General features: G+C 42.0%; 1 protein-coding gene across 1 annotated transcript in view; it reads right to left on the bottom strand.

Moving 5' to 3' along the window:
* dock11 (dedicator of cytokinesis 11) overlaps nucleotides 1–24,491 on the bottom strand; it is a 76,784-nt gene that overhangs the window by 38,846 nt on the left and 13,447 nt on the right. Inside the window, exons 9-32 of the mRNA XM_028606241.1 lie at nucleotides 23,543–23,622; nucleotides 22,300–22,383; nucleotides 21,972–22,112; nucleotides 20,308–20,458; nucleotides 20,168–20,262; nucleotides 16,901–17,023; nucleotides 16,699–16,781; nucleotides 16,391–16,513; nucleotides 15,912–15,988; nucleotides 14,319–14,503; nucleotides 14,076–14,141; nucleotides 10,974–11,066; nucleotides 8,442–8,565; nucleotides 7,740–7,852; nucleotides 7,368–7,451; nucleotides 7,163–7,252; nucleotides 6,366–6,487; nucleotides 6,197–6,266; nucleotides 5,980–6,105; nucleotides 4,645–4,716; nucleotides 3,967–4,113; nucleotides 2,501–2,584; nucleotides 1,990–2,101; nucleotides 471–652 (exon numbers count right to left, since the gene is read on the bottom strand). Coding sequence (XP_028462042.1) covers nucleotides 471–652; nucleotides 1,990–2,101; nucleotides 2,501–2,584; nucleotides 3,967–4,113; nucleotides 4,645–4,716; nucleotides 5,980–6,105; nucleotides 6,197–6,266; nucleotides 6,366–6,487; nucleotides 7,163–7,252; nucleotides 7,368–7,451; nucleotides 7,740–7,852; nucleotides 8,442–8,565; nucleotides 10,974–11,066; nucleotides 14,076–14,141; nucleotides 14,319–14,503; nucleotides 15,912–15,988; nucleotides 16,391–16,513; nucleotides 16,699–16,781; nucleotides 16,901–17,023; nucleotides 20,168–20,262; nucleotides 20,308–20,458; nucleotides 21,972–22,112; nucleotides 22,300–22,383; nucleotides 23,543–23,622 — 2,627 coding nt within the window. The remainder of the gene's footprint in view (nucleotides 1–470; nucleotides 653–1,989; nucleotides 2,102–2,500; nucleotides 2,585–3,966; nucleotides 4,114–4,644; nucleotides 4,717–5,979; nucleotides 6,106–6,196; nucleotides 6,267–6,365; nucleotides 6,488–7,162; nucleotides 7,253–7,367; nucleotides 7,452–7,739; nucleotides 7,853–8,441; nucleotides 8,566–10,973; nucleotides 11,067–14,075; nucleotides 14,142–14,318; nucleotides 14,504–15,911; nucleotides 15,989–16,390; nucleotides 16,514–16,698; nucleotides 16,782–16,900; nucleotides 17,024–20,167; nucleotides 20,263–20,307; nucleotides 20,459–21,971; nucleotides 22,113–22,299; nucleotides 22,384–23,542; nucleotides 23,623–24,491) is intronic.

Raw genomic sequence — 24,491 nt, 5'->3', positions numbered from 1 at the left:
ACACTATCCAAAAGCCAACCACGCCCAGCTGCTAACAATGGGTCCTGTACTCTTAATACTGGCTTGTTTGCATAACAGACATTGGTACAGTATCTTGTTGGAGGGTGAACACACAGTTACACCACAGTTTATCACATGTACAAACTTGAGGCCGATGACACATTAACTTTTTGCCGTGCAAACAATGAGGATCTGATTCAGATAGGTTATGATGACATTTGATAAGGTGCAAGCCAATGTGTGCATTTGTCATACTTCAGTTGAAGTTGAAAATCAAACTTTAAAAAAAGTAAAGTGAGTTTTAAATAATAGACAAAAAGATTCAGTGTTATCAGTGTGTTTGATACAAAGTTATGACTCATCTTGGGAGTGTTATTACTTTCACTCTCCAAATGTAACTCATGTGAACAATGACTTTGTTCTGCTTGTCTTTTCTTCCTCCCATCATGGAGTGCCCCACCCTCCCTCACCTTGAATGCAGTGTAGCGATCATCCATGGCGTGTTTAATGAGAAGGTTCTTGAGAACGCTCACGGCCAGCTGTCTGACCTCGGGCCCTTGCTGCAAGGCCTCAGCCACTTCTCTCAGCAACAGGCCAACCAGGAAGTGGTTACGGCAGTAATCTTCTGTCAGGCTGAACTCCAGACTCTGCTCTGTGTGGACAGACGGGAAGTGTCAATATACATAGGTATGGGCTGAACTGATAACAATATGGCGTATTGGGACACTCTCTTAGACTTAGATTGAGGAACTGTTTGGGGTAAATTTCCTAATACTAAAATCTGATAACCAGTCAAACATGTTCAGTAAGCTGTAATGTAATACAGACATAAACATTCAAAGTGCAACTTTACCTAACAAATATGCAACAGAATCTTAACAAAATCACGTAAAACAATCATTGAGACATAAATTACACCAAAAAGAGAGGACTTACAATAATTCATGACTCAATGCCTACATTAGGAAATGTATAATGTGGTAAAAACAGTCTGTCTATTCAGAAAAGACCAATAAATCAACAATATTAAGAAAGGAACTGGAAATGAGAAGTTATCTGTTTCAACACCAACAGTGACGTACAGTTTTACAATAATGCTGTGTTAATATGAAAACAGGCAATGCAGCCTGGGAACTGAGTGCCCATCTGCAATTATCTTCTCCAATGACAGAGACAGACAGACAGACAGACAGGCAGGCTGAGAGAGAAAGAGAGGCCGAGAGAGAACCGCAGCTTCCAGAAAGATGTTGCAGTTGTAGTGTTTGCAAGTCAATACGACAAGAGTGGTCAGTTCAATTTCCAAACAACAGCCAAGCCCCTCTCCTCTCCGACACACACAGGCTCAGGCATGTGAAGGCGTTAGCCTAGCATTAGCATTGTGCTGACTGAGTGAGTGGGAGTGAATAGGTGTCCTATGAGAAAAAGGGGGAAGCTGACAGGATGGCGGGTTAGTGCAGTGTCAGAAGAAGGAGGTGCAGGTCGTTTGCATACGGCAGCAAACAAATGGTGGTGGCGTTGATGTAGAGTATGGTGCACGGAGCATCACCTACCTACAGGGCCAAAAAGCTCCGTCGCATACGGAATAAAATCTGACCACAGGCAAAACACAAAAAAACAGAGAGGGGTTGGGAGTAAAAATAAAGAAATTGGGGGTGAAAGTGTAAACAATCCATGCAGCATTTACACAGCACACAGTTGTTTGCTTTTTCACTTGTCGCTGTGTCAAATAAGGTGTCAACGAGTGTTGTTGAACTTGTTAAACAGGTATAGAAGCAGGTGGATGTGACTTGCCACCTGCTCAATTATAGACCTGTATGCAAGGGGCCAAACATCAGGTTAACAGAGGGGATCAGTGTGGTGGATGCAGGTCAGAACGAGATCAGTGAGGGGTTGGGGGGAGGGGTCATGTGAGAGCTAGCCAGTGGTTACATATGTGGTAGGAAGCTTAATGCATTCAATGGAAGGCAGGATTCGATATCTGACTCTCACCTTGTACCCTCTGCAGCTTGGTGCGCCCGAAAGCCATGGGTAGGTTAAGAGGGATGAAGTGTTCGTGGTTACAGATCGTCATCAGAAAATCAAATTTCATTTCAGTCAGCACCTGTGGCAAACAAAGATAACATGAGCGCGTGCCCTGCACATGCATAATACAAATTTCTATCAACGGCCTCAGTGCATAAATGTAATGTCAATATTATCCTTGAGGCTGCTAACAGAGCTTCTAAAACAAAGCCTGCAGGGTGTCCAAGTTGGTGTAATTTGTCAGTCAAATGAGCTGGTACAGATACAGAGAGAGCGGCAGGTAGGGCAGGAGTAACAGTACGTCTGTCTGTTATATACGCATGTAATACACAAGTTGTCCAAAGTATCGTATCAGTAAAACAAAATAAGTTTAATTAAGTTTATTTTCAGGAATTAAGTTTACTATTCTCCTCTTTTCAATGGCCTTGGATCTTGAAGTGTGCAGGTGTTGTGTCTCCAACTGAGTCGGATCATGTACCTTGGGATCTTTGAGACCGAAATGACACATGTAGTGGTTGACCAGGCCGAAGGCAAAGCCCCTGTTCATGACGGTCAGGCACCTCTGAGAAAGGAGAAAGCGTGGTTAGCACATATGCTGCTATAGAATATACAATAGGTGTGATAAGAGACAAAAAAAACAATTTCTTTTGAGACCGTTGTGTTCTAGAGGGGAGTTACAAATAAAAAAAAGGCAATTAATGGCAGGAAGAGCCATGTCAGAAGCTCAACCAGGGGTGTCAAACTCAATTTCACCAAGGGCCACACCGGAAAAAGAGAATCGCATCAAGGGCCAGACATGTACAGTTTATTGACATGCTTTTATTGCCTCAAAGCCTTAAAGGAACACGCCGACTTATTGGGACTTTAGCTTATTCAACGTAACCCCCAGAGTTAGACAAGTCGATACATACCCTTCTCATCTCCGTGCGTGCTGTAACGCTGCCTGACGGCTACAGCATTAGCTTAGCCTAGCACAGATCCTGCAGGTGAATGGTTCCAACTAGCCTACTGCTCCGAATAAGTGATAAAATAACGCCAACATGTTCCTATTTACATGTTGTGATTTGTAAAGTCACAGCATGTACACAAAACAACGTAACATGAGACACAGCCATCTTCTAACCGTAAACAAACTGGGAACTATACTGTCAGACAGGCTTGCTGCGAGCATATCACTCCGCCCAAGTACTATATTCTTCCACCTGAGAATATAGTTCCCGGTTTGTTTACGGTTAGAAGATGGCTGTGTCTCATGTTACGTTTTTTTTGTACACGCTGTGACTCTATAAATCACAACATGTAAATAGGAACATGTTGGCGTTATTTTGTCACTTATTCGGAGCAGTAGGATTGCTGGAACCATTCACCTGCAGGATCTGTGCTGGCGGCGTCAGACAGCATTACAGCACGCACGGAGATGAGAAGGGTATGTATGGACTTGTCTAACTCTGGGGGTTACGGTGAATAAGCTAAATTCCCAATAAGTCGGCGTGTTCCTTTAAAAAAGTTAGCAAAAAAGTTCCCTAGCCATCACAGAGTTTAGCAAATCAAGCAGAACAATCATTCTGATTACAGGTTCAAATACGCAAATGCACTGGTTGTGTGGGAATTTCTATAGTATCTAAGTCAGTAAATCTTCCAAATTTTGCTTTGAGTGTCACGTAATTACAGTTTAAAAACTGTTTCCCTTTCTTAAATCTAGGCGGGCCAAAATTTATTGTGAACGTAAACTGATATGTAGGCTATGTCAAAATTTGCGAGGGGACGGATTTGGCCTGCCGGCCTTGAGTTTGACACGTGCTCAAGACCACTATGACTTGTACAACTTGAGGATCAGAAACTATCTCAGGTAGGACTTACTGACGAGTAAGTAAGTTCCCCAACAATCAGCCTTTAGTAAGTTAAATCAGGTGCGTTTCATGTTTTTGCATGTGGTGTTCAGACCTTGATGAAATTGGCCAGGCTCAGGTTGATGCAGCGAGCTTCCTCGAGGATTTCCATGTGGCGGATGGTGATGTGTGGCATGATGGACAACACCAGCGACTGGAGCGCCTGGTGGAAACTGTCGGGGAAGCGCTGGGCCCGCGGCATCTAATGAGATGGTTAAGACAAATATGTAATAATGGATCACTTGAATTAAATGCATCAAAAAGTTCAAATGTCAAACAGTCGCAAACACAGACATTACAAAGACCGGTATATAGAAAGGTATATACAGTAGATACATGTTCTCTAAGCAGAGTGCAGTTAAACATCTTCTTACTAACAGCAGCATACAGCAACAGCCATCAATTTGCTTACTGCTGAACATCTGGCATTGCTTGTTACAATACAGACGAAATGCAGAGCCATGGCATCAGAATGTGGAATATACACACGGCTTCATGATTCACTACGAGTCTCCCGTTCTTTCTTTAAGTGTGTGTGAAGTTTGTTTAAATGTGTTGACATGTTTCTAAAAACATCACGTGGTAGAAATTTGCTTGTGAGATGCATGCCAGGAATAAACCTTTAAACTTTCGGGTCGTGTCACAAGCAAAGACTCACACCGTAAAAACGCACCGATGTGATTAGCTGCTCAGTCTTAATTGTGCAAAGGAAGAAGAAATTCCTTAAACCAACCTTTATGCGGTTGCCCTCTTGCAGGTACTGGGCCATGGATTTGGCCATGGTTTCAAAGAAGAACCAGGAGTACTACAGAGAAGGGATAAAAGAGGACTGGAGTTAGACTACTGTGGCTGTTTCCCAATATGCTAATAAGCTTCTGAGGATGGATGGATAGATAGATAGATAGATAGATAGATAGATAGATAGATAGATCGATAGATCGATAGATAGAACGATCGATCGATCCCCAAGGGGAAAAGGTCCCAATAGCTTACAGACGTCACACACAACATACATCATAAACAGGATGATAAAATAACAAATAAATCCACATGAATAATATGGACATTAAAACAAAAAAAATACTAAATAAAAAAATCCACATGACTGTACTAAGGGATGTATAATCATGAGACGCTTGCAGTGACAGGGCAGATAAGGTGCTCTATGGTAAGGTGATCTACGACGTGTGTGTGTCATAGTAGTAGTGCAAATAAGTCCAATAGTGCAAGGAATATAGACTTAGTAATATAAAAACTATATAGCAGTGCAAGGATAAAGTAAAAAAAAAAAAAAAAAAAGACAGCATTAAATATGGGCATTATAAGGGAACAAAGTGGACAGTAGGATAGACACAAATCAACAGTCAATATAAGAGGTTTGAAGTAATAGGGTTACAGGCATTGTTCAAGTATTAAGTCAGACCTCAGTCCAGGCTGGGGGAACGAGCGAGGGAGGGGATGTGCATATGGGCAAACATAGCCAGTAAACAGTGTAAGCAGTAAACAGTGGGCCAGTGGACAGTCAGTACATAACTGTTGTTATAGGAGGTAGTGGAAGTGGTGGAGAGGGAGGAGAGGCAGACAGACTATGCAGAGAAGTCTATCTCTCCTCTTCCTTTTTGTGAAGCAATGTAGAGTAGTATGGCCCTGTGGACAAATTACTTCCTCAGTCTGTCAGTTGTGCATGGCAGTGTGCGTAGTCTTGAGCTGATCATGCTCTTTGGCTTTGTGACAGTGCTGTGGAGTGGATGACAGTCATTGTCCAAAATGTTGAGCAGTTTATTCAGGGTCCTTTTATCTATTTTCCTTACCAACCAACCAGAACAGTGCCTATGACTCCTGAATGTCACAGAGATAACATTACAGTCCAAGCAGCTACGCGCTGAAGGATATCTTCTCTGGAAGTGGTCACAATGGAAGTGATAAAATTACTTTATGTTTCGAGGACATGATGAGCCTGAGATTTTGAGATGAGATTTTTTAAAGGTTAGTATGCCACCTGCTGTTTAATATTGGTACTGCAACTGGACTGATGCAGGACCTGTATGGATAAAGCCAGAGCACACACCTTGAGCAGTTTGTTGCTCGTGTTGAAATCAGCAGTTTGCTTGAGGGTGGCTGTTACAGCGGTGGCCAGCACCTCATGGGTTGTCGCTGAGTGTCCAGACACGGGGTTGTTGGTTACAAACACATACTAAAAAGAGAGAAAAAAAACACACACAAATTAATGATGGAATTATTTTGATTCTACAATCCATGTATTGGTGTTTGCGTTGGTTGGTTACCTTCACAAAGGAGCGCAGGTAGTGTTCCAGGCCCTCCTCGTGACATCTGGAGACTATATGTATGATCACACTGTAAGGCACAGAAGCAGGGCAGTGTTATACTGGGTTTTTATTAGTATTAAATAGTACAAACCGCAGCCACACTTTTTTACACATGTGGACAACTGACCGCAGAGAGTTGACAGCAATCTCATGGGTTTCTTTGGTTGCTGCTGTGAGCACCCCAAACAGCTGCATCAGCACCGTTGGTAGGAAGTTGATGATCACTTGAGTCTCCATGGCATGCAGGCACTATCGGAAGGGAGAAATAGGAAAGTCAATGTAAAGTAAGTAGGGCTCTCCAGGATACTATTTTTAAGCAGCATTAGTTAGGAAGGGTTTAGCCAGCCAGTGCCAAGCTAGAGCAACTAGCATTGGTAATGAAAGCAAAATAGAACTTCTAACAAAACTTTAAAAAATTTAAAAAGTTAATTTAAATGTGAAAAAATGTCTGAACGAAATGTCTATAAAAGAAGAAATCAACACTGCACCAATCTCTTTACCGGTTTATCAAAGCGACTAGCAAATCAATTCTCCTGATTTGTATTTGAATCTAGTTGTGAACACTTCAAGGAATCAAATCACAAACAAGATATATGTGAATGGAAAATGGCGCAGGTACTGAAATTGAACCTTGAGGGACAACACAGGTGATGGAAGTTGAATAGAGTTGAATTGCTGATACTTTCCTGTAGTGATGGCGTTTGCTGTATATGAGAGGTACTGTAGGAGATGAAGGTTCTCAAAAATATCGATTCATTGTGAATTATATATAATAAAACTTTCTGTGAAACCCAAAAATGGCTACAAAAAACTGCAGTCTTTACAGTGGATGGGAAGTCTGGTGGTGTCACGCGAATATGATTGAGATATAGTAAGGAAGCGTAAGCTCATTTTAGAGATCCCTGCTCTCACGGTATCTCTCACCTTCAGGTATTTGATCAGTTCTGCTGGGTTGCCCTCTGATGTCGTCCTCATCAGCTGGCAGTGCTGGAAGAATTTGTGTAGATGCAGGTCCTGTGGAGGTAACAGTGAAATATTACTATCATCCACACACTCTCTTTGTACCAGCTACCTCAATGCATACTGTATGTGTGTATTCAAAGAATGATTGAAGAATAAAGTGTTATACCTGAGCATATATTGTTGATGCCACATGGGTCTTCACTTTGAACAGTGTCTTGGCATTTTCCACCCACTTGATATCTGGTTGGGACTATTAAATTACACACAAATATGAAGCATTTAAGTTGTTTAACATGTCAGCTGTAAGAAAGAAGTTGTTTAACATGTCAGCTGTAAGAAAGACAACGTTATCATGCAGTGTTGACCATGAGTGACATTTTATTTTGTGGACATTTAGCTCACAAGTTAGCACTCTAGATGACTGAATCGCATTTCAGCAGTATTTTATTGTTTGATGTTAAACTATCTGCACATCTATTAGCTTTCATTTTAGCTTTGACCATTAGTGGGGTCTTGGTTTGAGGGAATAGGACTGTACCTTCCTGGTGTCCTGACACAGGTATCCAGGAGGCAGCGTGGCTGCTACGGGCAGCTGGAGCTCCACTGACTGCATCCTCCCGTCTTTTAGCAAAGGTGTCCAGGAGTAACCCACTGGAATACACGAAAGTAAAAGTGTTGGCTTACTGGGCCTCAGCTATCAGGATACATACCATGACGCAGACGAACATACTGTAGTTTAAATCAGAGATCTTTAACAGGGGGTCCACGACCCCTAGGGGAACCACAGAGTTAGTGCAGGCAGGCCGCCAAATTATGTAAAAAATATATTTTTTTGAAAGTGTCTCATTTCAAAAATTTTAATAAGTCTGAAAATATGCATTAATATGAATGCCCAATTTGAATTTTAAGATAAATTGGCCTATTTGTGGAAAAGAAATGTATTTGCACATTTAATATAAGTAAGTTAGCCACTATGGTAGCCATACAGTAAAGCTCAATAAGTCACTGTGCTTTCCAGATGTATGTTTAACATTTAAACATGATGCATGAATAATACCCATTTCTTTTCACCCATTCTGCCCAGTTTAAATAAAAAGGGGAAATACTGAAAACCTCATAAAATATGAAAACTGTAGCTAGCAATGTGGTTTACTTTTCTTTCCTTTTTAAAAAAAATAATATTGCATTCAAGGACACATAAATACAGTCAGAGGCCGAATGAATTCCCCAGTGCACTCACCCAGTGACTCTACTCCCTCCCTCTTCTTGCTGCTCGCCTTGCTGCTGGACTCACAACTGATATGGTAAAAGGTGAAGAGGATGTGGTGTTTCTCATGAACGTGGACCGGCAGCTCAATCTTCACCTGTACACAGTGGAACAGGTCATTGTTTTAAGCTTAATATATCAACAACATGTCATTCTTCTAACTGACATGAGAAAAGGAACATACTGATACCTACCCCTGTCACAATATCAAAAGTTGTCCCCAATGTTAATTTGTGCTTTGTTGGTCAAACTGAAGAGTTTTTTTTACCTTTCATAGGTAGTTGGAAAGCATTAGCAGCTGTTGTGATTTCACTACACGTCTGACTTCCCTCTAAAATAAATGTCTCTTATGTTCCACAAAAAATGCCTTGATTTTTCTTTATTTTTTTTATAGAAAAGTGTATCTTCATATTTCACACTCTTTCAGAAACAGTGGCAATTGTTTTGTTTTTTTTGCCAAACGAAACTGGTGTAAAACAAATTGAAAGTGGGGCATCTTGTTTTCTCAGCTGTCTATCGTGCACACTTTGAACTATCTTTGCATCAGATCATTCAGATTGGTTCATTCCCACGTTTTGACTTTGTTTCATTCATATTAATTACTGAAAATGTTCATTTGCATATTACATTTTAACACTTAGACCCACAGGACACACGTGTTCCAGTATTTGTGAATCCCTGAAAAACATTTTAGTGAAACCTAAAAAAGAAAAGAAAGCCCCTTATCCACCAGGGGGCAGCAACAGTAAGGACATGTATTTCCCCTGTGCCCTGCAAGTGCTAATTTTTTCACAGGAAGTGACATACAGAACCACTAAACAGATTTTCCACTGATACACATCTACAAACCAACACACTGCTGAAGAATATCATGACTCTCCAATTTGTGACATGATTATGAATCATTCAGTTAGTGTGTTCAATTGTCTCTCTTAGTCTTGGGAAAGCAGAGACCTCCATTCGATTGTGACAATGTCTTTGTCCTGGATAAGATGTTCTAAAATGTTGGGCGCCCAGATAGCTCAGTTGGTAGTTTGCTGTCCTGGCTCCTAAATGGCGGAATGAGCTCCTTATTGACATCAGGATGGCCGAAAGCTTCCACATCTTCCGCCGAAGGCTAAAAACACATCTCTTCCGACTACACCTCGGATAAACATAAATTAAGCTTATTTAAAGCTGATGTACTTGCACTTCCTACTTGTTGTCTGGAGTTTGCACTTTCAGGGTTGAAAGCACTTAACTGGAAGTCGCTTTGGATAAAAGCGTCAGCTAAATGACATGTAATGTAATGTAATGGTAGAGCGGGCACCCATATATAGAGGTTTACTCGACTCCGACCTGCGGCAATTTGCTGCATGTCATTCCCCCCTCTCTCTCCCCTTTCATTTATTCAGCTGTCCTGTCAATAAAGGCCTAAAAATGCCCAAAACATAAAAAAAAGATTTTTTCTAAAATGTCAGGATGATAATCAAATATATGTAGCACTTTTCAGTGTGTTTACAGAGGCTATAGAGGATAAAAAGATAAAGCAAAATATGTAAAAAGATAAAGATCATTGTTGTCCCGTTTGAGCGGAAATTCTCAAGCATGTGGAGGTAAATCCCAGTGAGCGTGCCTCTGTGTGTGCATGCGGCGCCTCTTAAGATCCTAATCCCCCCCCCAACTCTACCTCTCTAACAGTATCCTGCCCGTAGCGCTTTCGCTGAGCTCCTGGCTTCATGTGTGTGTCGACGGGTCTGACTGTTTGACCAGTCTGGTGTGAGAATCACAGCTCTACCCTCAGACTGATTTATAGGATTATTTCAGCCCTGGGTAAGGAATTTGCCTCTGAAAAAAATAAATTGCGTTTGAGGATAATAGTTTGAGAGTCTCTTTCTTTCTTCTTTTCTTTTTCTGTTAAAAGTTGTATTTTTAACCGACGGAATTAAAGTCCCATGCCCGTAAAACTGCTGTTGATGTTTATTTTTATTGATATATATATACATTATTGTCATTATAATTGCAGCTAAAGTTGTCAGCGCCGGCTTCAAAGAAAAGTTTCCCCGATGGAAAAAATAAAGTATGATTGAATTGAATTGAATTAAATATTAATTATTAACACTATTAGTTCTAGTCATACTTCGATTATCTTTAGTGGTACTATAATTGCCACTGTTTATTACACTAACTGCTATAATTATAATAAATCATTTTCCTGTATATATGTAGCCTACTGTGTCCCAACCGGCAGCGGCAGATGACAGCCAGGGTCTGTCCGAGATTTCTGCCTATAAAAAGGAATATTTTCCTCACCACTGTCGTACCAAATGCTTGCTCTTGGGGGGATTGTTGGGTCTTTGAAAATTATAGAGCGTGGTCTAGACCTACTCTATCTGAAAAGTGTCCTGAGATAACGCCTGTTGTGATTTGACACTATAAATAACATTGAATTCAATGGAATTGAACAATAAAATACAACTGAATTGAATTAATTGAATTGAATATTTGAGGAGGAAATCATCTCACCTCGTCGTAGAACTCGGGGCTCTGATTGTGGTGCAGGATGGCTGCGTAGGCGCTGCTGGTGAAGAGGGAGTCTCCCGGCTTGCTGTAGATGCACTGAAAGGCAAGCGATCACATCAGACTCTGGCCCTTTGATGTTGGGAGCCACAGTGGTGAGTAAGGGCTCAGAAATCTGAGATTACTGACCATATTTTGGTGAAAAGATCCCTTCGTCGTATGCATCTTTGAAGCCCCAACAGATTAAACAAAGAGCTGAGTAACCAGAGATGGGAACCCGCAGTTATCAAAAGCCTGGCCTCTGACTACACAAGACGGGCCTCATCATGAAAAATGATACACACACATTTTCAGGCTTTAACAAGCACTGTTTACCTTACTTTAATTAAGCAACAGTGCCCTCCCTCCTCTGCTGGATGATGATGACAGAAAACCAACAAACATAGAACAATTAAAAGCTCCTCGACTTCATATGTGATGACAGAAATACTAATTTTTCTTTTAAAATGGCAACTAGAGCCATTGTGAATGCTTTTTTTATGAATGCACCGTCAAACTCTAGGAGGAACATTGCATAACCAAAGCTCTGTTTTGTATCAGTGCAGCAGCAGGAGTCCTGTGCGAAAAAATTAACGCTTGACCTGGTCAGGGTATTAGGGGCGACAAAAGGAAAAAAAAAAACTTCAGACCTGTTCTGGTGGCTGGTTTGATACTGTAATTAGGATGCTAACAGATTTAGTCATCTCTAATGAACAATAATGAGCAGTGCTGGCCAGAGGGATGGACAGAGTTCTTGAGCCAGCTGATTGAAAATTTAGTTTGATTGGATCAGGGAAAAAAAAAAAAAAGAAGCTGCCGCCTCTGCAGGAGGACTAGATGAGCCTGGAGAATGGGAGAGGCTCAGAAAGAGTTCAAATTCTCCGCTCAGTCTGGGAAGAAGCTGGAGGTGAAGGAGGGAGGGAGGGAGGGAGGGAGGATTACACAGATTTTACCAAAGATCTGTCACAAGGTACGGTAGGACCTGCAGGCGGTGTGCTCAGTGGTGCATGGTTTGCATGGTTTGCGGCGTCTGGGGCTCAGGTGGTAGAGAACTCGCCTACCAATCGGAAGGTCGGTAGTTCGATCCCTGACCCTACAGTCCTATGTCGAAGTGTCCTTGGGCAAGACCCTGAACCCTGAATTGCTCCCGATGCTGCGCCATCGCTGTGTGAATGTGTTTAAATGTTTGTCTGATAAGCAAGTGGTAGCCTCGGCCACAGTGTGTGAATGGTTCCTGTACTATGTAAAAGCGTTGAGCAGTCGTAAAGACTAGAAGAGCGCTATATAAACACAGACCATTTACAGTGGCGAACCACAATCGGAAAGCAACACGTTCAGGGGGCCCTTAGAGCAGCAGCAAGCTGAGGGGGCTGATGGGAGTCCTGATTACTTGACTCAGGATGAGGGTCCAGGTGTGGTTAAGAGGAGCTGCCTCCTCGGATCTTATCTGTCAGAGAGGCTGTCCTGTTCCTACATGTACTGTACCACACAGGACCCAAAACCAAACATTTCCTTCTGGCTTCACTGGTAGAGCTAATGTTTCAGGTAAGCCCCCCCAGAGATCATGACTGTAGGTTATTTTTGACAACAGTTTAGAGAGCAGCAGATTATCAAGGTATTTTCAATTCACAGCCTCTGTGAAATCCTATCTACTTCAACCTTTGTTCCCCAAAAGCTTCAAAAGAATTTACCTCTCAGTCAGATTTGTGAAAAAAAAAAAAAAAAAAACCCAGAGCCTCCTCGAACTTCCGCTGCCTCTGATTAAAATCTCCCGAGAGGTGTGCTGCTGGCTCTTGCTCATTGTTTTTGTTTATAACTTTCTGCCTCGCTGTACTTGAAGCACCGTCTGAGAGCCGACTGTACAGTAGCGGAGGTATAATAGGCGTGACTGCAATGCTGATCTGCCTGTCTGGACTGACTTAATCAAGGGCATCAAGTGCAAATGTTTTGGCGGTTTGAAGTCAAAGAATTTCTGTTTTCCTCCCTGGCTTCTGGAAAAGTGAAAAGAAAAACAATCTACGCTGCCTTGATGACTGTTTCCACCCACAAATATTTGACATGTGTAGCCAGAGAGAAATAGCGAGGAGGAGAAGAGAGAAAAAGAGTGACCATTCATTATCTTCTCCTGCCAGCTATAATAACCAGCTTCTGTAAGCGTTTCCTTTCTCCTTTTCTGGCCCCTCAGCTGGACTCGGACTTCCACTTTGTGAAAAGCAATAATAAATAAAAAAAAAAAAAAAAAAAAAAAAAAAAAGGTTCATCATGTCTGAGGGCTCAGCTATTGATCAAATCTCACAGAGGTTTTATTTCCCTTTGTTCAGTCTAAACTTTATCTGGACAGTATTATCTCTCTTTTTTTACCTTTCGCCTGTTTATGTGCCTGTACATTGTCCTGAGCGTGACAGATCCCTGTTTCTACGATGGGGCATTAGGGCCACTGGTAAGAAAAGTAACATTTAAAAATATTAGAAAAAGTTGTATAATTTTTGAATAAAGTCTTAATTTTACAGGAAAAAGTTGTAATATTTTGATGATTAAATCTATGAGAAAAAAAAACATGAGGTTACAAAAACATGTAAGATAAGAACGTATTACATATTTAAAGATATAAGCTAAGAAGGTATTATTATGAACCCTGTTAACCAAACACTTCAAACGTAACTTTATCAAGCTCAGGGCTGTAAAAACCCAACGAATAAAGATATGTTTTTAAAAGAAGACAATGCTGTAGCAGACCAGTTCATGTGGTAGAGAATTCCAGAGAGTAGAACCCTAATGAATCAAATCCAGATTCTGTCCGGTTATTGACTAATACATTATGTAAATAGTTCCATTACCTTTTAACATCCTAAAATTGTTTGATAATAAGGTGTAATATCTCAACTTGAAAATATTACACCTGCATTCTCAAAAACTAAGATTAGCCCCAGTGGCCCTAAAACTCTATTATACTGCGCCTGATGACAAGATTAGACCTGTGGATACACTCTGAGCTCACAAAGGGAAATGTGTTTATCACTAACATATACAGTAGATAACATTACAATATATGCAGTTCAGACAACTCACCTTTAAAGGGGTTGCACCTTCTTCATCGGAGTCTCGGAACTGGACACAGACTGCAATGTTTCTAGCCTGGTGTGGAAGGAACATTAAGTCAAGTCAAATCAGCGATATGGGTTTCATTCTGTGTAGGCAGTAACAACACAGAAAGCGATCCTTTGTTGAAAGAGTTTCATCATTCGTTCCCCACCATCACCACTCTTAACTTTTGATCCAGCTTCGTTCTGAGCCACACACACACACACACACCTTGGTGAAGGTCTTCTGGTTGTCGTATTTGAGCTGCAGGGGGAAGACGTAGAGCTGGTTCTTGTAGGTGGTGAAGGGGTAGTTGTACTTGGCCTCCTTGGGGAGAAACTCCTCCACCTCCACTGACACCCGCTCGCAGCCGTCCTCGAAGGGCTTGACGGGAACGTAAGAGGAAGTCACCGTATCTGGGGAGGACAGAGCGCACCAGTTAGGGCAGTGGTTCTCAAGCTTTCTTCAATAATGTTCCCCCTTTGAACAGTTTTTTTAAGCCATGTACCTACTAACCAGCGCAAATAATTTTTGGTAGAAAAAAAAAAGTCAATATAAAGAGGAACAATACAGCGATGTAAACAACCTGTACCTGGAAAACACTTAAATGCTAATGAAAAAAGACAAAAAAAAAAAAAAAGACGGTAGAAAGAAGGAAGTAAGGCAACAATAGGTCGAAAATAGTAACAAAAACTTTGAAAAAAGAGACACAAGGTTCTAAAAAGCAATACAAAGGCATCACTAGGGCGACAAAAGTGACAAGAAAAAACTAGACTAGAAAAAAGTAAGGAAGAAAGGCAAGAATAGGTCAAAACAAGCGACAATACCTTCAAAAAAAGGTGACAAACTTCAAAAACAGCAACAAGAACTTCGAAAAAAGTGACAAACTTTGAAAAAAAAAAAGACAGTAGAAGTAACTACAGCCTTGTAACAGTTTCTTGTGCCATCCCGAAGAGTCAACTCAACGTCATTCTGTATATTTCTGATCTTTTTGGACTCTAAGCATGTTTTAAACTATGAATACCAACTTTTGCCTTCTAATAGGTGATTTAGAGTCCCTTCGTTTAGACACAACAGGCTCAAGAACTCTTTTATCAGTCTATCCTGTTGCTAAAAATCGGTGTGATGCCAATTAAAATCTTGTATCCGAGGGCTGTAGATGTGTTTTCATCTTTTGTACTATATGTGTAATTGTGTAACTGTTTTTGAGTGGAGCTGCTCGAAAGGGCAGAATGAATTGCAGTGTAAACGGATAATAAAGTTGTATCGTATCGTATTTGTAAGCTAAGTACGCTGCCAAAACCCAAACTGCTCGTCAGTGCAAACACACACAAACACATGCACGTGGTTTTAGGCTCCACAGAAATCATCAGTGACATCTGATTTACAATGTTAACTACTTTCTTCAACTGCTGCGATTAATTCTTTATACCATGGTTTATCCTTTATTATACTTCCTGAAATCCTATCACACCATGCTCTTTTCTGCATATGGGTAAACTCCATAACCTCATTTCCCCCTGAACTCCCAAAACTGACTTTCATTCACTGACAGTCTGTAGCTGTCAACTCTCTTCAAAATGATTTGGAGGGCTTTCTTTCTACTTCTCAATAGTACCGTTTGGTCTCGGCACTTTGTTGCTATTGTTTGATCGTAATCTTGGTGATCAAGAAACTGAAGCGCATTCTACTTCTGTTCATGACATACCGCAGACTAGATAAGATCATCAGTAGCAGCTAAATACAACAGGCTCACAAAGCCGTTTGCTGTTAACGCTAATGGTAAGGATAAGGGAAATTTTTAGAAATGACGACATAGCCTACTTGAGAAGTCAGGTGGGACACACTCGATGGTGACATTCAGCTGCCCAGGGATGGTCTGAAGCTTGCTCTTCTCAGGCCTGACGAGGAAAAAAAAGAGATTTGAAATAAGAGCAAGACGCAATCAAGACTGAATGGAAGGACCTTTCAAAAGTTTATTCTAATGCACAGCACACCGTCTCCTATGCAATAATATTTAAAATATAGACTTAAAAAAGGCGTGCAAGGTGAGGGTTTTGAAGCTCCAGTACCTAAGCACTGGCTAAAATAGCAGAAGAGGGTAGATGCTAGATCAAATCCGCTAGACGTGTCAACGTCACAGGACGTGCCTCGTGGCCCACCTTGTTTTGCCTCATTCTGCCTCTGATTGGCTTACCCTAAGCCTAACCAATACCCACTCCCCATGCCTTAAACCTAACTACGTCGAACCATTCAAGCAGATCCGATTTCGGATCTACCGCAGCAGCGTGGGTACGACTCACTTCCTGATGTCAGCCAGCAGCTTGATGATGTCATCAGTGGAGACTTTGCTGCTGTCCTGGCGGTAGAGAGGAGAAAACTTCCCATCCATGTCCAGGCTGCCCTGAGCGTCTTTGAACACCTGCCTGAAAACACATTTTCCACATGGCTACAGTGCATTCGCCATACACAGTAAATGACATCAAGGTTTTAAAATCCAATGCATTAGCTTATTATGGTGATATATTTTATGCATTCTTATTCCAAAGATGAATCCAAACAGATTCATCAGGGGGTAATATTTTGACTTATGGCTCTATTCCTGTCTCACTTGGCAGCCCAGGCGAACGGCATCCTATACTGGCCCAAGCGTTGGCATGTCTGCTTGGCAGTTTTCAGCACCTTCTGAGCAGTCTGCGGAGACATGTGGAGAGAAAAAGGCGATGACGGAGTGGGAAACTGGGAATGCTCACTGCCGCTCTGGTCATGTGTATGTCTTTAAATGATGCAAAAAGCATGGCGGCGCGGCGGACCTTGTTGGCGTCAGAGGTCTTGATGTACGGCTCGGCGCTGTGGGTGATGCCGTTCTGTAACACCTTCTCTACACGGGCCACCAGGAAGATATCTGCGTGAGGGTTGGTCACTGAAAAGATACCCTGGAGGAGAGAGGGAGAGGCTGATTATTAATGTCTTTATTAATGCCCTATTTAAATAAACAAGCAATCATCATCAGTAATACAAAGTTGAAATGTCTTTACAGTCTCTACAGGGCTTGTACAGAGGAAGTGGCTGCTGTCAGCTGAAGTTATACAGGAAAACCACATGGGGCTCACATCTATTTTTGGTCTGGTGAGATGGAGCTGTATTTAAGCGTGTAGTGTCAGTTCACACAAACAATCTCGAAGGGACAGAAATTATGTCTGGACATAACCATGCTGCTATATGAGCTCATATTATTAGTACGATAAGTATACATAACCACTGAGGTTTCTGGGAACAAAATCTAGACAGAAGCAGCAGGAAGTCATTTTAGAAATCATTTAAGTTTCAGCAAGTAATGAAACTGAGTGACGCTACCGAGGGAGCAGTAGCAACTAATGCAGCTTCGAACCGAGACAGATGTAGACATCCCAAACTGTCCATTAATAACACACATCTTAGAGGAGAAGAGCACGGTGCCAGTCAGACGGACACACTCCCTGGTTACACTCCAAGGCAGAACCCCGTCCATCCTCGCCTATCTGCCCTTATTCACAGACCTTCGTAGCTTAAACACGACCACGCACTGCTGCTTTTGGTTTCACCCTTTGACGTTATGATCTGTTGCCATACTTTTTGCACAACCTGGGAGAAAAAAAAAAGCTCCTAAATTCATCATTTTTGACATCATACGTCGTGTCACAGCTTTTTGCAAACATACACCAACTTGCTGGATTTTGTAGCTGGGACGAACTCCGTAACACTCGCACTTAGATTTGTGAATTATGTAATGAAGTGAAACAGAAGCCGTGGCCTCCGGAGAGCTGCTGATGCAGAGGAGAGATATAAGAAGTGGAAGCCCTGTCCTTGGGCCACACCCAATGCACCTAAATTAAACTGTGGTCTGCCGAGCTATAACAGCACACTAATCACAGAGGTACGGCCGTCTCTGTTTGTATGCATGCGCATGTGTGTGTGTGTGTGTGTGTGTGTGTGTGTGTTTGACAGATGTCGGTTGACAGAATGTGACAAATTAGACTTGAAACGGCTGTTTAATTGTATGCCTGCAGCTTTCAAACTGTGTCTAGCCTGCTATTGGTTGGTTGCTCTGTTATATTCTCTATTACATTCTCTGTTATAGATATTGTTTCTGCGGTTTCTGAGTAGATGTTTGACTCTCCCCCTATTCATCTTCACACTTTGCAAAGTTGTTTCATATTGTCACTGTGACAGCCCAGTAATGTCTCTTGCCATGGAAATGGAAAGTGAGTAGGTTTTATAACCTAATTTACAACAGGCACAAGTCTTGCTGATCCACTTAATCAGATTAATGGGCCAAGAGGTGAGGTGTGTGTGCTGATCTCACTGCACCTGCAAAGGTTTGCCCGAGCCAAGAGTTAACGCTCACACATGGGCATTAAATAAACTCTTGACTAGAAATGCAGCAAAGACAAAGTGACAAGACATTAAGCTTACACCGCCGAGCACTGCGCTGACCTAAGGGATCCTGAAATCGCTTGCAAATGTTAGCTGAACGAGCTGAACTGAGGTCTCGTTGATCCTTTCAACATTTTTACAGGCTGGATATGGACCAAGCATTGTCTGGGGACAAACTCACCATCTGGAAACACGACTGAGAATTGAAAGCACAGCGCACGCGAGGGAAAATCCAATACGAAGAACACTATCATCATGTATTTGGATAAAGAGCTCCATCACCGCACATCACACGTCAGTCCTCTGACGTAAGAGGAGAACAGGGAATCGATTAACGGGTCACGAATCCCTGGTCCCACCCAGGCCAGCTGCAGTCAGAGTGGGAATGCTGAGCGGCGTTTTCACCTCACTGAGGTACGGAGGGACATTTCCAAAGCAAGGCGGGACTGAGGACAGCCAGCCTCTAACCACAACCTGTCAGGGCTTGGAAACTGTAGGGTGTGAAAAGTAGTCTACAGATGATGGTGATGGTTCCGTTTTAAATCCCCAAACAGGGCACAGGCTACATCCACACTATTACGGTGCCATGTCATTTCTCGGACGCTCCATTGTTCCGACCTCTCAATAATCTAAAAAAATTCCCTTTGGTCCTACAGCCCACTAGTCCGACGTCCCTTTGTTTCAGGAAAAAATAAACCCTCTGCTCCGACATCCCATTGTTCCGACCATATAGGCTTTTTTGGATCACCTCCCATAAGGTAACGTAACCCCATTTGTTCAGGTCCTATCCCTTGACCAATCGGCTATCCTAACCTTAACCACTCGAGGTCAAATGAAAACCCCAGTGGCAATCGGGAGAGTCTAGACTTTTCCCGGTGGGCCGGTAGTGCTTTGAGGCCACGAGGGCCAGTCTGATAATAGTTATATATTGCAAGTTCTTAGCAATGGGGGATGGGGGGTTATGAGATGCTGACATACAGTACAGGCCAAAAGTTTGGACACACCTTCTCATTCAATGTGTTTCTTTATTTTCATGACTATTTACATTGTAGATTCTCACTGAAGGCATCAAAACTATGAATGAACACATATGGAATTATGTACTTAACAAAAAAGTGTGAAATAACTGAAAACATGTCTTATATTTTAGATTCCTCAAAGTAGCCACCCTTTGCTTTTTTTTTTGATAGCGCTGCAAACCCTTGGTGTTCTCTCAATGAGCTTCATGAGGTAGTCACCTGAAATGGTTTTACCTTCACAGGTGTGCTTTGTCAGGGTTAATTAGTGGAATTTGTTCCCTTATTAATAAAAAAGCAAAGGGTGGCTACTTTGAAGAATCTAAAATATAAGACATGTTTTCAGTTATTTCACACTTTTTTGTTAAGTACATAATTCCATATGTGTTCATTCATAGTTTTGATGCCTTCAGTGAGAATCTACAATGTAAAGAGTCATGAAAATAAAATGAGAATTGAATTAGAAGGTGTGTCCAAACTTTTGGCCTGTACTGTATATTTTACAAAAAGCATAGAACATTGTGTTAATTCAAACCTTGATCTGTGGGAACAATCCAACACTATTTCAGGTTCCACGCCCACCCTTGACTGTCATTGTTAAGTCATTTCCTCAATCAAATAGCTACCAAATTACAGTCAAGTCTCTACCTGTGTGGGGAAACGCAGCAGAGCATCCGACACCCTCTGAAGAACCGGCAGGCCGTTCCCTTTCGCCTTCGAGTCTCCGTTCACCATCGCTCCACCTCCCCCGCCTCCCTCCCTGACTCCTCCTCCTCCTCCTCCTCCACCCTCTGTGTCTGAGGAAGGAGAGAGCTGGCCCGAGGCGTCGGTCAGCATCTCCCTGACGCACGGCGGGTTGAGGTCGACGTGGAAGTCGGCTGAGATCTTACAGCTCTTGGAGACGTCAAAGAGAGCCAGGCTGATGAAGAAGGGCTCCACCTGGGATTCAGCAGAGAGACGGTTAAGGGCTTTAACACTTGAATACATCAGCCAGGGTTTATAATATACCTGGATGCATTTCCTGGTACTCCTTCCTAGCTTTATTCCCTCATATATCATATATCATTTCATATATCCCACCATTAAGAATTCACCCTAACTACTTATTTTAGGACTAAACATTGGATGACCCTAAGGTAAGGTTCCAATATGACACCTCAAATTAAGAGTTTTAATCTATCATGCTATTCAATCTGCTACGGTTAAAATGCTCGATTTTTCAGCTTTTAGTCTGACAGAAATGTGATAAGGATAGATATTATATAAACATATTATCTGTATATCAGACTCCTTTGAGTTAATCCCTAGTTTGGAAGCCAATGCTGGCTCTACAGTAGCGCCGCCCACACATTTCTGAATGACGGTGCACTTATGCCAGGATGAATGGTTCCTGCATGGTGGACAAGCCTAACTCCACAACCATTAAACCTGTCAGAAGGAATGGAGGGAAAGGAGGGAAAAGAAGAAGGGGGAGGGAAAGAGAGAGCGCGCGCTGCTTGCAAACCACAAATATGAGTCAACTCAATTCAATTCTCCAACCAGCCTCTACTAATGCATCAGCAAGCAGGAGGAAGAGGAGGACCAACTCAATGTTTTATGACTACAGCAATCCAGTCTGACACAGGGGCTGCTCACACACACACACACACACACACACACACACACACACACACACACACACACACACACACACACACACACACACACACACACACACACACACACACACACACACAAAACTGCTGTCTCATGCTGCCAGGGGCTCTTCACGTAGAACACATTGAAGTGGTTTCCCCCATTTACCAGTCTTTGTTAATTTGGAGGCGTTTAAAGCTCGGGTTCTAGATTCTCGCTTGGATGGAGAAAAAATAATTATTTAGCAACATAAGTTTGTGGAATTGCTTGAAAAGAAGGTATTACAACCATATCTAGTTGTGTTAGTCTTTTGGCCTGGTTACTTCCATTGCTTCCAGACAGGCCAACATGAATTATGAAGGTGTGCTATCTGGGGCAGCACTGCAGAGGGCAAGGACGGTGGAAGTTGTGTGGTGTTAAATGGAGGACTATGTGTTGTGATTAGATGCTAAAATGCATTCAGACTAAATCACTAGAGAGGTATTTTCACAATTCCTTATGGTATTATATTTTTATTTTTGTGATCACTTTTTAAGCACAGTTAAGGTCTTCTAGGTCGATCCATCCCCTAGCTATACCCACTTATCCTTTTGGAGAGTCAAACCCAGAACCCAGTGCTAACCACTGCACCATGCCACCTTATTTTTTTAATCTTGTTTTTATTTGTTCTATGAATATAAGGTGTTATGGTCATCTAGTTTAGGTTGAAGTTTATCATTAGTAATAGTACATGGTGAAGGAGAGGAAGTAGTAGAGATATTAGTAGAGTCATATCGTAAGCGGAATATAAAAAGAATCTTTTCCTGTGATGACGTACATTGGTGAGGACGCCGTTGCCCTTCTCGCTGACGCAGCCCTGGAGACTGAAGGTCAGGTCGTGGCAGCTGACCACGATACGACGGCCATAACGCTCCTCAAACGGCTTCACATCTGGCTCGATGCCGGAGAAGTCCAGCCTCTGGATAATGGACAGGAGGGAGGAGAGAAGGAGAGAGAATGCAAGCAGTGAGAGAAGGGAGAGGACAAAGGAGAAGGAAACAGTGGACATTGTGGAAAGGGGAGGGGAGATCAAATAGTCTGAATCAATAGTGGAATAATAAATAAATGATAGGATAACCAAGTGCTGAAAGAAGCATGTTGTATACCTGTGTCTCAGGATCCAGAGAGAAAAGCTTTTGTCTGCCTTCATTCCTGTTGATTTTATTGAGCTGGTCGGTCTCCCTGGCATACTGAGCACACACACATACACACACACACACACACACACACACACACACACACACACACACACACACACACACACACACACACACACACACACACACACACACACACACACAAACGAACATGAATGACAGTAAACTGTATTATTATTGTTTATTTGAAATTTATTGAATCACTTTGTTACCCTGTATTCTTCCAATTGTATTGTATGATGCATTTTAGTTTTAAAAATGTTATTAGGCTGATGTTTAATGATGCTTTATATAACACATCCATTGAAAAAAAAATGTGTGGATGTAAGACAGTGAAAAGTTGGCTCATTTTAGAGATAGAGTACAATAGAAACTGCTTTCAAAATAAAAGTAGTGCCTCACACAATAATGGGCCCTACACAGCAGACTGAGTTAGAGAAGAAGACAAGCAGTCAACAGACCCAGACAAAAGAAGGGCATCTAATAGAGACAAACATATCAAACCCTTAGGTCACGGTTAGAGCCCAATCCATATCCCCCTTTTGTTTTTCCTTGTTCTCACTATGACCAGCCTGCAGACAAACTCAAGTGTGCGTGGAGAGAGAAAAGCTGTGCTGGAGTGGCCCAGAGAAAACAGCAGTATAGCCGCCCACAGCACAGAGGGCTTTGTTGTCTGTGTGTAGCTCTGGGTTTATAGACATATTAAAAGAGCATGGCCTCTGTAGAATAAACACTGCTGTTCTCGGGGTCAGAAAACTCAAACACAGAGAGAGTGTACAACAAAAGAGCTGCTCTTCTATCATGCAGACATAAACAAGAGATTAATAATGTGGTCTGGTACAAAAGCTCAGACTCATTTCTGAGGTGAGGTATGTCTTCTCTAGCTGTCATTAACAGTTTTCTTTTACAAATAATTACATGAATAAACCTGCCAATAAGGGATTTAGACAACTATATTAAATTGTATTTATAGTGTCAAATCATAACAGAAGTTATCTCAGGACACTTTACAGATAGAGTAGGTCTAGACCACACTCTATAATTTATAAACACCCAAAAATTCCCCCAAAGGAAAGCATTTGGTGCAACTGTAGCGAGGAAAACCTTCTTTTAAACCACAGGGTATCTGTATCTCACTAGCTCAGCCAATCCGTCAGAATGAATGAATCGACCATCCATCCATGCTTCATACCTTCATAAGTTCTGGCTGTAAGCTCCTCCCCTGGCTCTCCAGCAGGCTCTCCCCTCTACCTTGGCTGGCAGTGTCGTCATCTGGTTGAACAGGACAGTGATCGTGCATTAATAAAAGGTCATCAGAATGCACAGAGACCGAGTCACACAACAAATAGTGCTATTGCAAATCAGGTCCAACAGAGCTCTGCGCCCTCAGTTAGGTTAGTAAGTTATCCTAATGGCTTCCTATGTGGCTGTGTTTCCCAGTTAGACAAACTAATATCTTAACAGTCTACTGGCCAAATCAAAAAGAGGCTATTCGCTACTCTGCTGACTCCCAGGTGACAGACTCGCGATGGACTCAGTGAACCCTTAGTGCCCCTCCATCTTCCTGGACGGCCTCGCAGTCCCTCATCAGCATCTCTGACCAAGCTAGGCCTATTGGATTTCACTAGAACATTCTGCAGAGAGTATATTATTATATAGGGGGAAAAAATGGCCCACAGATGCTGGCAAGACATATGCAAACTGCATAAAACTGCTGGCATTCTTCCACAGCTCAGGACAAGCAACGTGTTCAACAATTCCCCATAACTGTCCCCTAAAGAAGCTTGAGAGAATTGGGATGTGAAACTAAATAGCGGAAAAAAAAACAAATATAACTGAGAACAGAATCCTGAGCTTTGAGTCACTTGTAGGCCCGCAGCTGAATATCTTTCAGAAGAATTTACAGCTGATGTAGAAGCTTCTATCTCTCTACTGGCAGCAACTGTAGGTATATTATTAAGCCTATTTATTGCTTATTTCGGACTCCCTCCACTGCCAGGGAAATAGATTATATTAACCATAGCTACCACTAAAACAGGCTCAGAGGTTAAGTTCAAAAATGCTATTTTTGTTAACCTAGCTAAGTGGACCATGACTGTACGGCAGCTTTTCTATAAGACTGTCAATAATAGGTTGTCTGA

This window comes from Perca flavescens, chromosome 19, assembly GCF_004354835.1.
Source record: "Perca flavescens isolate YP-PL-M2 chromosome 19, PFLA_1.0, whole genome shotgun sequence".
NCBI lineage: Eukaryota > Metazoa > Chordata > Actinopteri > Perciformes > Percidae > Perca > Perca flavescens.
Note: the sequence above shows the minus strand (reverse complement) of the source record. Positions and strands in the feature narration are given on the sequence as shown.